This window comes from Lampetra fluviatilis, chromosome 54, assembly GCF_964198595.1.
Source record: "Lampetra fluviatilis chromosome 54, kcLamFluv1.1, whole genome shotgun sequence".
Taxonomy (NCBI): domain Eukaryota; kingdom Metazoa; phylum Chordata; class Hyperoartia; order Petromyzontiformes; family Petromyzontidae; genus Lampetra; species Lampetra fluviatilis.
The window spans coordinates 4,194,848-4,213,121 of NC_136328.1; the positions used below are offsets into that span (position 1 = coordinate 4,194,848).

The window sequence follows — 18,274 nt, forward strand, 5'->3', positions numbered from 1 at the left end:
GAACATTCATATTTGTCTCTTGCATGACAGACTGTCCTTTGAGTTTCCATCGCCTGGATTTATTTCCCATGGGAAATTAACACATTGATTGCTCAACTGGCACCTCCTGTTGGACACGTTGAAAGCGTGCTCTCTTCATATTCACGGCGCAAAAAGACGTTAAAACCTTAATCTATAAAGTACCATACATATGTATGTTGAACATCTTTCGCACCGTACGTAGCCAACTGCGCTAATGGAGGTGCGGGAGAGATTGGACAAGAAACTAAACAAAAATATCTACACCACGTGTTAAATTCCATAATCAACACCTACCACATTCGATTCAGGTTTATTTCCTATTTGGTTTTGTAAATAAAATCTTAATTAGTGACACACCGAGCGATATTTCCGGTTCCTTGAAGACGTTATGCCGGGGTTTGACCGCATCGTTTTTATTGTGTCACGTTTTCTCCCCCACTCCTGGTAACAACTTCACACGTGTTCTGATTTTTCGTTTGATTCAGGTCGGACACTCCGGGGAAAGGCCTTCTACAACGTGACTGGAAAAATATACTGCGAGGAAGACTATCTGGTAAGAACACATTTAGAATCAACGTGCACGTATTTGGCAGCTCTAAATGTCCACACGATAGACCACTTCGTTGAGCTATCATTTGTGGCGAGGTCGCTTATGAGAGCTACATAGCTCAGAGGGCTTTAACTGGTAAGATAAACAATAGTTAATAGTTATGCAGTGGTAGGGTTATTCGATTATCATAATAGTAAAATATTGGATCCATTTTGTCTGTGTTGATGATGGGGGGTGGGGGGTGTTGTTTGACCATACTTCCCCACGCCGGTCAATGCGGGTTGGCGAATCGGTGGGTGGGACCGGTTCAGATATCCCTCGCCCGCCGCCGATGTTACAGAAATGGCCGGGAGTCGAACCCAGGTCGCACTGGGTTCACAGGTTCGGCGTGCCCAACCGCCTTAAATTTTCCACCGCTCGACGCAATCAGGATCACGCGGGTATTATTTGACGCGCGAGACATGCTTTTGCCGTGTCTTCCCCGTTCGACAAATGGGTTTCTGTTTGACGGGGAATTGAGCAATCCGCGGGGTGGGGAAGGGATGCGCGGTCGGAGAGGGGAAAACGACGCGTGTGCAGCCCGGGCGGGAGATGAAACTGGCGTGTGTCGTCATTGCGGAGGAGGTGGGCAGGTGTCGACGTGAGAAGACAGTGCGGTGGCGAGCGCCGCCGCGTGCATCGCAGAGACACGTCGCCTGAAACCCCTTTCCCCATGCAGAGACGTCTCTCGTTCGGTGCTGAATCACTTGAACGGTTCGGCGTTACATTTGATCACGAGCGAGGCGTAGCAGCGCCGTTGTTTTTAAAGACGCCGCAAGAGAACTTTAGCGACGTGACCGCACCACCACCGCCGCCCCAGACACAGCCAGTTAGGAAGGGTTTGTCACGTAAACAAAATGTAGTTTTTAGTTTGAGTACTTGCGGCGTTTCCCTGGTGATTACAACCAGCCTCATCAGGCGTATTTGCCAGAATTGTTAAGAAGTATTCCTGTTTCCGGTCTTAAATTGAGTAATGTGATGGTATCACATTATTTAATGTCATCACCTTCCTCTTTTACATCTGACGACGTGACGTCGAAGCGCGTGGCCCCCCAATGCGGGGGGCCCGGGGCAGTTGCCCCGATTCGCCGCCCACCCTAGGGACGGCTCTGCCTGTACTATTTATCATAATTACGAAATCTGGCTGGGTGGTGCACTGGTTAGAGTGCGCATCTCCCAATCCGGAGGCTGCGATCGAAATCCAGGTCAGAGGTCGACTCATCCCTCTGTGGCCGCTTCAGTGCGTACTACTTTGTGGCACGTTGACAACGATCCTCCCACACACAACGGGGATGTGGAATTTCTGTCGCTGAGCCAGGGCTGTAAAACCGGAAACGGGCGCCGGTCCCCCGCGCCCAGCGACGCGGGAAACCGCGTCGACTCGCCGCTTCGTAGTTGAACGATTTCCTTGTGCTTCATTCCCACAGTACTCGGGCTTCCAGCAGAGCGCGGAAAAGTGCTACGGCTGCGGACACCTCATCATGGAGATGGTACGCGGGGCGCGGGCCCTCGGTCGCCGGTGTACTGCTCCTCGTAGCGAGCAACCGCCACTGCGGTCACAGCTGTTCTGTTCCCCACCCCCCCGCTGGATAAAGGCCTTCCCAACACGCCTCTTGGCCGCGGGAAATGTTGGTGAACCCGGTACCCAGGATCGGTTTAGATTGTCACTGGGAAAAGCCCCTTTGAGCCAAGCAGCTTTGCAACAAGGGACGGCCGCAGCCCAAGGCAGCTGACAGTGGCGGCAGCCGCAGGACGTTTCGCTCGCGTTCGTTACCGCAGCGGTTGCCCCGTACACGCGGGCCCTCTGATCTGCCACTCTCTCTCGCCCCTCTTGTTCATCGCGCTACCATCTCGCGCTTATTTGCGCTATCTTCACGCCTCGGCAAACCGGCCACCCACCCCCTCGGTTAAACCGCGTCTCTCTCGGCTGTTGCTGGTGGGGGGCCGTGGCTTCGGCGGGCCAATTGGAAAGCCTCTCCCGGCCCGCGGGCTGTGCGGTGCAGCGTGTCCCCGCGGTGATGTAACGGGATCTCTGCGTCTCCTCCTTCTGCTCCTCCTCGTCCTCTCTCAGATCCTGCAGGCGCTGGGGCGGTCTTACCACCCGGGCTGCTTCCGCTGCGTGGTCTGCAACAAGTGCCTGGACGGCGTCCCCTTCACCGTGGACGTGGAGAACAAGATCTACTGCGTGCGCGACTACCACAAGTACCGTCGCACGGCACCGCTCACTTACACGCACGCACGCAAGCACGCACAAAGACAAAGGTTCCCCGTAGAGCCCGAACAGACTATTGGGGCAAGTGCTGTTAGTGAGTAGCACCTATGAAGGCCGGCACGGCACATGAGGGGGTGGGTGGCCAGCACCAAAGCTCTTTGTCTCCCAAGTGGCGATGTTTTTTACACACCACACCAGGTATTCATTTAAAGCTGAGTCGACCTATGGGAGGTGCAGGACTGGTTCAGATAACCGTCACTGGTGTTGGCCATGCGCGGGAATGGAACTGGGGTCTCTGAGTTCGTAGCGCAGCGCGCTAACCGCTGCACTACCGCTCCCCCACACAAAGACGAGGACAAAGATCAGCCATATAGCCTGAGCAGACTTTTGGGGCAAGTGTTGTTAGCACACACCTATGAAGGTCTGGCCAGCACCACGCCCGGCCGCCTTTGTCTCTCCTAGGGTTGTTAAACGGTGACAGGTAAAGTCAACGACCGAGGGGGGGTGATCGATTTCGGCTGGAATTTTTTCAAAGTAAAGAATAACGCCGATCGGTTGACTGCAGCTGGGCTGCCCTAAGCCTCCGCGTGGTACAGTTGGCCCTCATTTCTTGGTTATTAAAAAAAATGGTTGTTAAAAATACACGTAAAGAACGTCACAAAACTATCGCCGGACGTTCTTTTCGAATGCGTAAACGACGAGGGGAAAAAAAAAATCCCAATCGTAACGGCAAAATCATTGAGGCCGGGAAAAATACCAAGTTTCGAATGACATGTGAGAGGCACTCGGCATTACGCGGAACAAGCATCAGAAGTTGCCCTGCACTGTGGTCCTCTCGTCTTTAAAAACACGATCACCCAACCCCCTTTGAATGCTTCCCGTTTTGTTCATGCGGTTAGCGGTAATGCAGAATAAACGATGTTAGCCACCCCGACCGAGGTATGCGCGTTCACGCGAGGGAGGGAAACGTTTGTACGCGGCTGCCCAGTAGGGCCCGGACCTCATCGTCACGTATGCTCGGTGTGGTCTCGTTATATATTTTTTTTATTTTACACGTATATACTAGCTGTACTACCCGGCTTCGCCTGAGACTTGGCCGCCTTTGCCTCCCCAGAGGCGATGTTCACACACCACAGCAGTTACTCGTTTGTGGCTGAGTCGATTTAGGGGAGGCCCAGGACCGGTTAAAATAATCGTCACCGGTGGTGGCCGTGAGCGGGAATCGAACTCGGGTCGCCGGGTTCGTAGCGCGGCGCGCTAACCACTACACCACAATGCGTTACGCTTCCACATGCGCGAGTCACGTCACAGCTCACTTGCTGTGCAAAAATATATGCATTATTGAGCTCCCCTCCTCTAAAAAAGTGTATTTTTATAATTTTTGCATGGTGTACAGTCTGGAAAGTACCCACATGGCAAATTTCAAGTTTGTTGCATGTCGGGGAAGTACGCTAAACATTTTGAACAGACACACCTATTCACAACGTTGCCTTTTTTATATATATATGGAGATGTAATGTGTTTTTATTTAGGCACTCACACAAGTCCGGCACAACGCGCAGGGGGTGTCAGGGGGAGGTCGGGGGGGGGACAGAAAAACCGGCGCTTGCAACAGATGTCGGGATGGCGAGGGGCAAAAAAAAAATCCTCAGTACCCCCACCCAGAGGGGGGGGATCCTCCGGGGGGGGGGGGGGGGCGGTGGTGGGCTCGGGGGGGGGGGGGGCAGGCAGGGGGGCCAAGTAGGAAGGAGTTTTAGCGGCGTGCGGTCGTGTCGTTATTAACGACTTCAAAGGATTGGGATCGCCCGGTGAGCAAATTGTCTATCGTCACGCGGCTCCCCCGGAAACGTGGCGCAGTGGTCGGCGCACTGCACTTGCGTGGGGGGGGGGCTAACATCGGTGGCAAAGTGATTTCTGAACAGGTCTTGAAACCCCCCCATCCCCCCACTTTGCCTCCCTGCACTCACCAGCATTGTAACGCAGTGAAACAACCTCCATGATAGGCATTGGCAAAGGCGTTCGGAGGCATTCATCCAGCAGTGGATTAGCCAAGGGGCTGTGTCTGTCTGATGCAGTCGGCGTTGCATATATACACACACGCTCGCACGGCCTTATGTCTCATAGGAGATGAATAGTATTGACGAACTCCACGCGGTGTTGTGTGCGTTTAAGATGCACAGATGAGATGCGTAAACAACATGAGTTTTCCCACCTGATGATGATTGCTTGTGTTGCAATCGAAACGTCGTGATTTACTTTATTTTCTACCTACGTGACTTTACCGAAAGAACCAAAGAGTATGGATTCCTGCAGTCACGAAGGCTTCAAATCTAGATTGACATGAGTTAAACTAATTATTTGGCAGGGCTGCTGCTGCTACGTTTGGCAGTACGGTGCACAAGCACACATCAAAGCCAACTCAACACATTCGTCAATAACACGGCCCATGAAGTAGGCCCATTGCCCGCGATGTCGCCTGTCTTACATATATGTATAGTTTTAATTTTTTAAAGGCTACACTGTTGTTATTGACGAATGTTGACGGGTTTTTTTTTTTGCTTCGTTTCTGAAAGGATGCTTCCAGCAGCGAAAAGATGCAAGAATGTGGTTGGGCCGAAAAAACTGTCTTTTCTCCCCGAAGCTCTGAAGAATGTGTTTGTAACCGATCCGCTGGGGCTGCTTGAGAGTGGAATCTCACCCACCCTCAAGTGGCCTTCAGCTCTCCTCTCCTTCACAATAGGGAGGCCCATCCCCAAGTGCAGTGGTGGTCGGCTCCATATCCACCCCCCCTCCCACCCACCCATCCCCTATTGTCATGGTGCAGGTGCAAGGTGGTTTATCCTCCCCCCAACCACCACCACCAGTGTTAATTGCTTTCAATACGTTACAGGTGGTTCTACCGTGCGTTCGCGATAACGGTGTTGTGAGTACGATATATGTCATCTGGTAACGGTGACGTCAATGGCAGAGCGTCCGTTACCCGGTTCGCAATCGGAAGATCTGATCATTTAAATCCAGGTTGGGGGTTGACTCAGCCCATCATCGCTCCGGGAGAGGGGTCGATAAAAAGAGTACCGCTTTGTGCCGGCCGCATGCTTACGAGGCTGGAGACGAAGATTGCTCCTCGTTTTGGTTCGTGTGCTGGACCGTGCATCGCCTTGGCTCACGGTGTTACGGCTTTCTGTCTCCCCCCCCCCCACAGGATGTTTGCTCCGAGGTGCAACGCCTGTGGCCAGCCCATCCTGCCAGCCCAGGTAAACTAATCGATAGTTCAAAAGATTACAATAATCAATTACACTTATAAAGTTCCTTTCTACAAGGCGTCGTACAGTCACGTATAAATAAATAGCTCGTTGGACGAGGGGAGGAAGAAATTTAGATGACGAAAGGATGTTAATCGAGGGAGCGGAGAGCGAGAGAGAGAGTAACGCAGAAGTCGTCAACCTGCGGCTCCGGAGCAACAAAACCCAACACAAAAAGCAGTTCCAAAGAAATGGGTTTGTCGGCCTAGATGATGAGTGGTTCTTAGTCTGGGGTGCACGCATCCCCTGGGGATGCGAGATGCCCTTTCTGAGAACCAAAGGGGGGTGCAGGCTGCAGTCAAGGTTAAGAACCACTGATTTAGATGATTTAAAAGTGCGTAGCTTCAGTGGCTTCCTAATAGCGGAAGGAAAGAGCGTTCCAGACGTCCGCAGAAGCGCGTCTGAAAGCGCGAGATGTTTTGGCTGGCTCTTTGAGCATGTTCACCACAAGTATGTCTGGTTAATGCAGACATGGTTCCTTGCAAAAGGTTTATATTTGGTGTTTGAACATCTTAACACCTGTGTTATTGCCAGAAAGGGTCAAAGCTATTATTTTTTTATTATTTTACATTTTTTAAAATGTTTATGTTGTTCACGCACATTGGTGGCTCTTGAAATATAGGAAAAAAAATTGGGGTTTTACCGAATTCGAAAAAAATGCCTCCTGTTATTTTGGTTGCCGACCCCTGGAGTTGACACTGTGGCTGTCTCCAAATTCAGAACACCCCACTGGCCCTGGTATTACCCTTGCTGGTAGCACATGAAGGTCGTGAGGCTCAGCGGCGTTTGCGGCGTGTGTGTGTTGATATTCGGCGATTGCCGCAGCAGTTACCGCAGTGCCGACCCGAGTTCGATTCCGGCTCTCGGCCAACCACCAGTGACAAGGTTATCTGAACCGATCCTGGGCCTCAACCTCGGTTGACTCGGCCTAAAATGAGTACCTGGTGCGATGTGTTAACCTCGCCACTGGCAAGACAAAAGCGGCCGGGCGTGGTGCTAGCCACCCGCCGCCATCGTGCGCCATGTCGGGCCTTCGTAGGTTGCTGCTCGCTAACAGCACATTGACCTCCTGCAGTCTGTTAAGGCTACACGGGGGAATCTTTGTTATTGTTTATTGAAGGTCTCTTAACTCTCGGTGATTTTTCGAAAGGGCTGCTTGTTTGTGAACGTGTGCCTGCTCCTTGTCGTGTTGGCCCAGGACACTGAAGAGACCATACGGGTGGTGTCCATGGACAACGATTACCACGTGGAGTGCTACCACTGTGAAGTAAGTGAAGTCTCCGTTGCCCTCGAAGTTTCACGACGGTTCAGTCGTGCATTCACTTAAACCCCCAGACAGTTGTAACCCCGTTTTTGGCCTGACGGATGTACGTACGTACATTGATCCTCTTTCGCACCGGACGACGATATTACATTCACACTGCAAGTTGCCCTCAACAGCGGAAACGTAGCAGGGCGTGCTCGGCACGCCAACGTTACGTCACTGTTCCTACGCGCGTATCGTCGCGTATGTACGCTCGTTTGTTTCCAGCTTTGCACGTATGTGTGGATGTATGTACGCATGTTGAACTGCTTTCACACCGTACGTAGCCAACCGCGCTAACCGGAGGCGCGGAAAAGTCTGTGTAAAGGTTAGCGAGCAACTTTTCGCAAGCGTTACGAGTTGTTTTTTTGAGTTCACTTTTCGGTGCATCCCTCTCGGTGCGTTGGCGTGTCGTCGATGCACGTCGAGTGCGTTTGTGCGCTCTGCCGACTTTCAAAGAGAATTTACAGGGTGCTTCAAAAACACGTTAACACTTAAATGAGACTAGCGTTTTTCATGGGAAAAGAACGGATAAGGCACTGTGACATGAGAACAAATGTACGTTAATGGCTTGAAAAAGTCCCCACGCGCGCCTGGAATCCTCTCCAGGTGGTCTCCAGGGTCCGGAGGCACATTTCTTGTGGTATTGTTGCAAATTCACCGGCGAGGATTGCGGTTTAAGTTTGGCCACTTGCGGTAGAGGAAGACAAGGTCCCGTAACGTCTGGCAGGGGCACAATATCCTCCATCCTTTGAATGAATGTTCACCGTAAGGTTTCCGTCTTGCGTGCTGTCCGAGCGATGGAACTTTTTGTTTCCGACGCTCGTCTGAACTTACTGGACGACGTTTAAAGCGGTGGTTTTAAGCGAGCCTGAATCTGCCGATGAATAATAATAATAATGTTCAATGTAACTCTTAACGGGCAGCACGGTATTGGCTCACTCTGGAAGAGAGAGGCGCGAGGGACCACAAACGAGCGTGAAGGCAGCTAGACAGTGAGCCCAGCACTACTGACGGTTGCCCAATGTCTGCCGTCCTCCATATACGAAGATCTTTCAGCCAGTCAATGAGTTTTTGACACGTTGAAACGAGTCCAGAGTTAATGCTCGTATTAAACCAGCGCTGCTGCTGAGGAAATTCGACTCCCGCAGGGCTGTGCGGGTAATGGCACGGTTAAAAAAACACGATCCCTTTTACGTTTTTTTTTACATGGAAGGACGAAAGTGGCTAAGGGTGGGGGGTGGGGGGGGCCGCATTGTCTGTTTTGTGGCGTTTGAACAGGGCCGCGCGTGAGTAATCGAGAGTGAGAGACACAAAGCCGGGTCTCGCGATGAGAGACGTTTCGCTAATCGCAGAATGCACGGAGGCGCAGGTGCGAGCGACCGTTTCAGAGGAGGTGTGGCTGTGGTTCTGGAGGGGGGGGGGGGAGCGGTGGCGCAGCGGTTAGCGCGCTGCGGCACGAACCCCTGGCGGCCCGGGGTTCGATTCCCGCTCACGGCCGAAACCAGTGACGAATATCTGAACCGGTCCTGGGCCTCCCCTAGGTCGACTCGGCCTCAAATGAGTACCTGGCACAGTGTGTAAACATCGGCACTAGGGAGACAAAGGCGGACAGGTGTGGCGCTGGCCACCCACTCCGTCGTGGGCCGTGCCAGCCTTCATAGGTGTAAATCGCTTAACAGCACTTGCCCCAACCGTCTGTTAAAGGCTATACGGGAGATCCCTGCCTTTGTGATTCTGTAGCCGAGGCGATTTGTAGAAATGTTTGCTTTGGGCCGCACAACAAACGTCATTTGACCTGCTGGTGAACGTGCGCGTGTTGTTGTGTGTATTGTTGTGTGTATTGTATTGTGTGTATTATATTGTTGTGTGTATTGTTGAACGTGCGTGTTGTTGTGTGTATTATCGCGTGTATTGTACTCTTGATAGGCGAGCAGCTCACGCTGTCGCTGCAGTTGTAGTCGGGGAAGCGGCCGTCTCTTTCCGTGCAGGCATTCGCTTTGCGATGATGAAAGCGGCCGCCGCCGCCATCGTCATTGATCCAGGGGATCTGTGGGAGCTGCCCAAACGCGCCCAACGCCCCAACATTCTCCCCATTCCGTTTGCGCAGCCCCCCGCCCCCCCTTTTGTTTGCCGGCCGTTTGCTCCTCAAAGTAACGAGGAAGGGAGGGGGGGGCTTGACGTTCGAGCGGCAACCAAGCGTTCGTTTGGTTTCAAATCGATTTCCCGCACCCGTGTTTGAGAGAGCTGCCAAACACTTATAAAAAAAATTGTTTATAAAAAAGATGTATGTATAGTAATAGGTTTTTACCCTTTCAACTGGTACAAAAACTGACACCTTTATACAAGGCATCATGTTTGCAATAACCACAACACAAGCAGTCAAAATGCAAACAAAAAGAAACAACTCTGATGATGATAATGATATGCACTGTCCATTATCATCATCAGAGTTTGCACACCTCTTGCGTGCGCACGTAGCGCCGCGTGCCGCACGCGCTTCGCCACATGTTCGCGCGTCGTGTGTGTGACCCGTGCGTGCGCGATGCACGTGTGCGTGTGTGACCCGTGCGTGCGCGATGCACGTGTGCGTGTGTGACCCGTGCGTGTGTGTGTGTGACCCGTGCGTGTGTGTGTGTGACCCGTGCGTGCGCGATGCACGTGTGCGTGTGTGACCCGTGCGTGTGTGTGTGACCCGTGCGTGTGTGTGTGTGTGACCCGTGCGTGCGCGATGCACGTGTGTGTGTGTGACCCGTGCGTGTGTGTGTGCGCGACCGTAGGACTGCAGCCTGCAGCTGAGCGACGAGGAGGGGCACCGCTGCTACCCGTTGGACGGGCGGCTGCTGTGCCACGGCTGCCACCTGAAGCGCCTGCGTGGGCAGACGGAGTTGCGTGCCACCATCCACTGAGCGCCGCCACCTCCCCGCACGGCCACCCGAGACTACGCAGCTCTCCGTCGCTTCCTCCGTTTACGCGTTCACCGAAACCCCCCCCCCACCTTCTTCCCCGACAGCCCGGGTCCGCCGGACGGCGAGCGTATCGCAAATGCGCTGAAGCTGAAGCGTCTGGGAAGCAGAGACGATTTGTAAGGGCCAGACTCCACGAGGGGGTTGGAGCCCCCGCCTACAACCGGCTGCTTCGCAGGCCCACGGCGAACCGCGTGGCAAGCCCGGCTCGCGAGGCAGTCCGCTAGCGAGGGCCACGGCCGGTCTCACGCACTGTGACAGCAACGACGGCGACGACGATTGGCCGGTGGGGGCGCCGTTGAGGTTTTCGGAACCCCGCCGGTCTGACCGTGCATCCTGAGGCTCGGGAGAGTTGGCACGGAAGTGTCAGCGGCGCGACCGTCGAGGGCGCGATGCGGAAGCGCGCGCGCGCGAGCGGGCCGTCGTGCATAGGTGGCCGTGTCGGCGCGTTCAAATGTCCGAGCAGTTTAAACGCGCCGAAGCGGGACCGCCGTGGCTGCGTTTTGAGGCCGTGTTCGAATATCAAAAACAGTTGCCGTCGGGAGCAGCAGCAGCCGGGCTGACGCTGCTATACCACTCCCCCCCCCCCTCCCCCCGTAGGTCAGAGTGTGTTTCCATCATTCCCTCCTCTTGCAGGATCGTAAAAGCTGCGTCGTAACGCAGGCGCAAGCAAGCTGCGTGTGCGCGGTGATACTGCAGCTGCCGCCCCCACAGTGCTTGTGATTAGAAAGAGTGTTCCTCACGCCAGCGGTAGGAACTCTCTCGTTTGTTTAAAACACTTCTGCAAGGTCACCGCCGCCGCGTGATTACGTTGCAGCAAGCTGAACGATAGCCAACACCCCCTGTTGGCGCCGTCGCTATCACTGTCGATTTCGTCATCGCGATTTCTCACGTTGGCCCGAGAGTGGGAGTTGGCACGTTCAGTCCGAGCAGGCCAACAAAAACAGCAAATCCATTCGCTTTTAGTTGTGAGGATTCCAAGAAAGGTGGTTGTTAACGTTAACAAAAAAAACAGTCGTTGCCTTATATTTAATGTATTGTCAGCTTTTGTGAGCATCCTGCCCATCAGTGCAGTTAACTTAAGATTACAACTTGATTCAAATATCGAAGGAAACAAATATTGGTGTTGCAAGATGTTAACTTGGCATCTGCAGTCTCAACACAAGTGTAACTGCGCAGACCCAGAGATGGGCAATGCAAAGTTCTGAGTCCGAGGGTGCCACAGTGGTGAGATGTTAACTACCTCGCCTGGTATACAGGAGGTCGTGGGTTCAATCCCGACCCTGACGCCTGCTGTATATTTGCAGTTTGCAAGTTCTCCCCGTAGTCGCATGGACTTTTCTCCGGGTCCTCTGGTTTTTCCCCTCCACATTCAAAATTGACGTGCGTTTAGGGTATTTGACTGCTATAAATTTCCACATGATCATTTGTGAAAGCCAGGTCGCTTCTGGAAAAAGAGCTCCACAGCTCAGTGGGCCTTACCTGGTAAACTAAAAAGATAGTTTATATTATAGTTATAGACTGGGTGCTGGTCAAAATACAATGTTGTAACTGCCCGATTAATTGCTACGCCCTTACCAACTAAGGACTCTTTGACTGTCAAGCCGTGCGCGTACAGACCCTCTTCGCATTCTTACCAAAGTCCGAATGTGACTGGCGCAGTTAATCATTTTGCAGTGTTTCAACAAAGCCAGAAGATCAGAATCAACAGAATGAGAATCTTTACTTGTACTGGACTGAAGGAATCCGATGAGCTATGAAGCTCATTTTTACAGATGTCCATTAGGGGCGGATCAGAAAGTTTAAATAACAAACTGTACAAAAACACGATCAGAGTCCAAAATATAGGTAAGGTAAGCAAATCACAATTTTTTTTTATGTTAAACTAAACTATATTCTACCAGGTAAGGCCCACTGAGCAATTAGCTTCTTTTTCAGACAGCGACCTGGCCACAAACGATAGCTCAACAAAGCAGCTTAACATCGCGCGGCCACGCATGGCTCACGCGCGAGCTGTTCCCCAACGTTATTAAAACTCGGTGTGTGCAAAATGAACACGGGTAACTATTGGAACAAAAAAAACAACAACCCTGTTTGCTCTTGCGCAAGCCACTCTCTCAAATGAGGGGCGTGCCGTATACATTCCCAACGGCCTCGCATATTTAGCAAAATAGTTTCCCGTATTGGAGGGAAGTCTCTTGCAGGAAGCCAGGTTTTGTACGATTTGCACCGTGGCGTTTTTTTTTTTGATCGCTCGCAGTTTCAACGATCGTTGAAACTTGACGTTTGAAACCGTCAGCGGTGGCGATTCTTTGAAGAATCAGGCGCAGTGTTCCCCCGTTCATTTCGCGAGGGATACATTCCGGAGGTGCTCATGAACAGCACATTTTTTGCGGATAAGCTTTCTTTCATCCGGCTTATGTGGATGGAGAGCAACGACTACATTGAAGGTGGTCATTAATGATATTGGCTGACTAACCCTTACCTTAAATAAAAACGTAAATATGCTATTAAATACGGGAAAATTATTTCACCACTTTGTCTCATCACTTGATCTCATCAATTTCACTAATCACATTCCCTCTCATCACTTTATCTCTCATCACTTTATCTCTCTCGTTGCAGTGGTCGTGTCAGAGTTCTAGATGCAATTTGCGGATAGCCAAAATCGTGGATAGCAAGTTCATGAATAACGAGGGAATACTGAATTTTGCTCTATACAAGGCTGAAACAGGATGACGTCTTCAAAATTCTGACGAACCACCCGATGAAGCTGGTTGTAATCACCAGAGAAACATCCCAGTACTCAAATTGTAGATGATGTGGGGTTTACTATCCCAAGTGGGAACTAATTGACACGTTTTGTTTACGTGCCAACCCCTTATTTAATTGGCCGTGTCGGGGGTGGTGGTGGCGGCGAGGTTTAACGACACGTTTTATATTTACCGCGATCTGAACCCCAACAACACAAAGCCGAGGGAATACCGTGTTGTCGAACGGCTTCAGCGCTCACCACCCAAGGTGGCAGCCAGGTCGGATGCCCGGGCAATTTATCACCCTGACCAGAGCGCCCCCCTCATTTAAGCTGCTACAGCTTTTGTTTATCAAGGGCCGACAAAAATGACCGTTTTTTTTTGTTAGTCAGTGCCAGCGTCCACATCTTTTTGATCCTTACGTTCTCGCACGTAGGCGTTCGCGAGCGATATTACAGCAGCTTGTCGTCGATTTACGTTTGGGTTAAATCGTGCGGGTAATAATGCCGATGGGCTCAGCTGGTGCACCGTTCCGTCACCGGACGGAGCCGATGGAACAGATTTTGTTGCGTTTGTCAGATGTTCGTGACTATTTATGAAAGGTAATTATTCCGTATGTTAGTCCTACGGACGCTGGCATCAACTCACAAAGTGAGGTTTTACCAAGTTACGAAACCACCTGCTTTAAAAAAAAAAAAACTATTTAATGATACTATTATCTTAAACACAATTGTGTACATCCATGCTGAGTGGCCATGCCCAAAGTATAACTTGGGGAGAAAAAAACCATCTGCGTCGGATTTATTTTTCACTGTGGATAATTTTGCAGCGTATCTCTTCGTTAAGTCGAAGCGCGCCGACACATTTCGAGAGGGTTCTTTGAAACATTTCAAAAAAATAGCTGCAAGATTTCAAAACATTTCATCCGTTTCGCTCGATGCGACTGTTTGTCTGAAGGGTCCCTTCTCTCGTCCTGGTGATAATGACCGTCGACAAAAACTTAAGTTTGTGGTTTGCGAGAGGAGCTACTCGTCAGCTTCGCGTGGGAAACATTTAGAAACAGGTCAAAGCAGAGGCATCCCCTAGGGTGGACGGCGAATCGGGGTGACTGCCCTGGGCCCCACGCTTTGGGGAGCCCCAGGCCCTATGCTTTGGGGGGCTCCGCGCTTCTACATCACGGTGTCAGATGTAATACTTCCAGTTTAGTTTGAAGGTGTCGGGGTGGAGAGGGGGGGCCCACACAGTGTGGCTTTTGGCCCGGGCCCCATACACCCCCTCCCTATGGACGGCCCTGCGGTCAAGCGACGATGCCCGTCTTGTTACGCACGCAGCTCTTTGCCGGCGTTGTTGACGAGTGTGCCCCCTTCCATTGAACGGAAGGAGAAATGGCCACGGCACGGCCGCTAGTTTTTTTTAAAGAGAATCAAAACGGTCAATAAATGCCTAGGGACTTTTTGTAACGTAAGTTCTATGAAAAAGCAGAAGGTTTCAAATGAACGTTACGGATTAAAAGCCCGCGAGACACCTTCCCAGTGTGAACGTCCCAACAACGTTGATGCCGACGCGGCCGGAACCGTTGGGGGCTGCGAGAGATCGTCGGCTCAACGTTTGGCAGCGACGTTGGGCCCAAAACGGCTGCACGTTTACTGGGCTGCTTCAAATCAAATTGAGACGACGCGGCCGCCGTGAACTAATTCTCGCGGCATTCTTATCGCAACGAGTGACCGGTTAACAGCGCGCCCACCGCTGCTCGCAAAACTCAAAGTTGTAACTGTGGGCGGCATTTGTATGGGTTTTTGGGGGGGGGGGGGGTCGGTAAACACAATTCCTCCTGCAAATTGTGATCCTAGTGTTCTGGGGTGGGGGGGAGAGGGCTTCTGAGAAAGTAGTTCCGCAAGGATTGCCTGCAACGGCTTCCACTTCAACGTGGACAGCTTCTGTTGTTGTTGTTGATATTGTTGTTGTTGATATTGTCGTTGGATTAGCGAATGGCGACGCCGCACGTGTGAGAGGTGCCTGCCACTTCGTCGACGCCGTTTGAAAAAAAGCGTTGTAAATATTTCTGATCGCTGCAGATTGGGGGGGGGGCTGGGGTTCGGAGGGGTGGGGTGGGGGGGTAAATAACCTGTAAAGCTTAAAGTGTAGAAGGAGGTGTTGTGATTCGTGCTTCCGAAAGGAGGGGGAGTTGGAGGAAAGTACGTTTCAGATCGCAGGTCGCCGCCGTGGCTGGCCGATGCACACGTGCGCAGGTTATTGGCGTCGGTGTAAATTGTACATTTTTTTTTTCAAAGGAGTTTTGCGGATTTGCAGTATTTTTTTTCTTTTTATTGTCGCGCGTGTTCACGATTTAAGATGTAGATTTATCATTCCCCGGACGCTCACTCTCTTTGCAAAGTTGTTGTTGTTGAAGAGAACGGTTTTTAAAAAAATATTAATTATATATCAGCCTTTTGAAAATTATACATGGCTTGTTTTTTACGCGCGTTGAAAACTTCAAGCGATCACATGTTTGTCAAAACAAAAGCTCGCCCCCTAACACGTTTAACTTGGTGTGTAAATACAATTTACAACAAAAAAAGAGGCTTGTAAAAAAAACTAGTGAAGGTAGCACGGTGTTTGCTGGTTTCTTTAGAGCTTTTTTTTATATTCCGTCTCTTGATGTTATGAAGGAAATGTCAAAAGTCGATACAAAAAAACATTTCAATCGTACACGCAGGTGGTCCGAATGGCCCCTTGGTATCTCCGTGCGTGCGTGCGTTTGGTTGGACACTGGTGGCTTTTGTTTGATCGTTGGCAAGGGGAGCACACGGCCAGATCTACGCGCGCGCGAGCGTTTCCAGCGCAGGCGCCAGACCACAAATGAGAGATCCCCCCCCCCCCCCCCCCCGTACAGCCTTTACCAGACTGCTGGGGCAAGGGTCGTAAGCGAGTAGCACCTCACGAAGGCCGGCACGGCACACGAAAGGGGGGGGGGGGGGGTTCGGTGGCCAGCACCACACCCGGCCGCCGTTATCTCTCCTTTGCGGCGATGTTTACGGCACACTGCACCAGGTGCTCGTTCGAGGCTGAGTCGACCAAGGGGAGGCCGAGGACCGGTTCAGATAATCTTCACCGGTGTTGTTGGCCGTGAGCGGGAATCGCACTCGGGTCGCCGGGTTCGTAGCGCGGGCTCCTCTTGATTCGTGGTCACCCCGCGCCTCTATTATTTGATATCAAAATATCGCGTGGCCGCACCGTGAAGAGGGCACATGAACAAAAATGCTCCACGCAGACACGCCAAGGGCAGAAGCGGCCGTGCTCGGGTTGAATGCAATGCGGCTCGGTCGTGGTGGTGGTGGTGCAGCGTATATCTTCGTTAAGTACAAGATTTTTCAAAACTAAAGCCGTTCTATCGCTTTGCGGCAAGAACACAAGGTGGGAAGATTTGTCCAGTCACGTCAAACAAAAACTAGCGTGCTGTTTCTTTACGTCACAAAACGCTACTCGTCTTATTGCAATTGTTGTGAGTTTGGTGTCCGATAAAATACAAGTCGCTCAGTCATCCAAAGGCCACGAATCTCAACTCGGCCTCTGCTGCCTTAACGTGAACTGTGAAAGTCGTGGGAATGTTTTTTTTTTTGTTGCGCCGGCACCTGGCGTCAATGTGTGTGGCAACCCTCCACCTTTGCCTTGATGAGACACAAACCTCGTTGACAGCTCGGGGTGGGGGGAGAGAGCTCGTGGACAAAAAGGCGCAGAGTTGACGTGCCACCCGCACAATTGTGGCGCTTCCAGAATTGTGGCATCTCCAGAATTGTGTTGCCTCCAGAATTGGGTCACGTGCAGAATTGAGGCATCACCTGCCGAGTTTCCGCAGTCAAGTCTGAATGATGCGTTCGTGCCAAGACTGCCAAACCATTCCTCGGCACGCGCGTACACCAGGCACACGGTTCGGTTCGTGTCGTCCGGTGTTCTTCATCGCAAGGCCCGCGAGCCACCGGCAGGCCCCTGGTGGCCTTTAGTGCGGCCCCTGACGTGCCCCCCACCCCATCTCATCATCATCGTCGTGCTGTCAAACCCCCGCTCCGAAAATGAGTGAAGACCACCGCTGTAGGCCGTCACGCGAATGAGGCAGTGTCGTGTGGGCCTCCACCCCCGTGGCGAGAGAGTGGAGGAGGCCACACATTCGTCGACGTCAAACGTCTATGCAGTCTCGTGCCTCACCCGAAACACCTCAACAAGGTGGTGCACACACTCTGCACGGCATCCACGCGCGCTCGGCTCGTGCCTTGACTGGCTTGACAATTCAGCACGCAGTACATACCACGTTGCGGTGAGCTCCACGGATGGCACGCTCGCTCGTTCTGTTTCGTTGCCGATAGTGGGAAAACGCCGTCTTCTCGGCCGACTCTGGTGCGCTAAACTCGTAGGCCGCGCTTCGCTCGCTCTCTCCGAAACAACTTTACACTTCGGCTGCATTCGCGGCATGAAAGCTCGCAGCTGCGATAATTAATCAAAGTGTGCGGCGGCGGTGGTGGTGCTGTTGTTGCTGCAGGGTTAGCATTGGCGTCCCAAGCAAGCACATTGATCAACATAACTGCGTTGCCCGAATATATAACAGGTATATAATAGGCGTCGTTTCGGGCAATGGGCCTTCTTCAAATATTGTAAATAATTGTTTTCCTTCTCAGGCAGTGTTATTGACAAATGTTTTGGGTTTCAGGACGGGGCCAACACGTTTGGCCCTGGTTCTGTCTCAGTGCTGGGGTGGGGGAGGATGACGCTGCTGCGTCCAATCCAAGGCTCAAATATATGGTAGAACGTGTGAGTGTGTGTGTGTACGTATGTTGAACTTCTTTCGCGCGGGAGAAAGAAAACAAACTTGAGCACAGAGCAGTTCTAACGTAACGAGCTTGTCAATCGAGACGATTTTAAAAGTGCCTGCTTCCCGGTGGCTTCCTGTCGACCGGAAGGAAGAACGTTCCAGACGGCCCGCAGGAAGCGCACCTTGACATTGGTGACGAGGGGCACGTTCACTGCTCGTAGTGATGACGAGTCGCACGCGCGGTGTTACCTCTTCGCTCGATCACAGCAGCAGCTCGGTAGCCGAGAAGAACGCCTAAATCGCGTAAATCGAGCGTCGCACTCG

At 52.0% G+C, this 18,274-nt stretch overlaps 1 protein-coding gene across 1 annotated transcript in view; it reads left to right on the forward strand.

The window, feature by feature from the left end:
* Nucleotides 1–14,933, forward strand: part of LOC144949625 (Wilms tumor protein 1-interacting protein homolog) — a 68,121-nt gene extending 53,188 nt beyond the window's left edge. The window contains exons 5-10 of the mRNA XM_078879599.1: nt 507–574; nt 2,038–2,100; nt 2,682–2,812; nt 6,025–6,076; nt 7,323–7,391; nt 10,208–14,933. Coding sequence (XP_078735725.1) covers nt 507–574; nt 2,038–2,100; nt 2,682–2,812; nt 6,025–6,076; nt 7,323–7,391; nt 10,208–10,336 — 512 coding nt within the window. The 3' untranslated portion in view covers nt 10,337–14,933. The remainder of the gene's footprint in view (nt 1–506; nt 575–2,037; nt 2,101–2,681; nt 2,813–6,024; nt 6,077–7,322; nt 7,392–10,207) is intronic.
* The last annotated feature ends 3,341 nt before the right edge of the window (nt 14,934–18,274 follow it).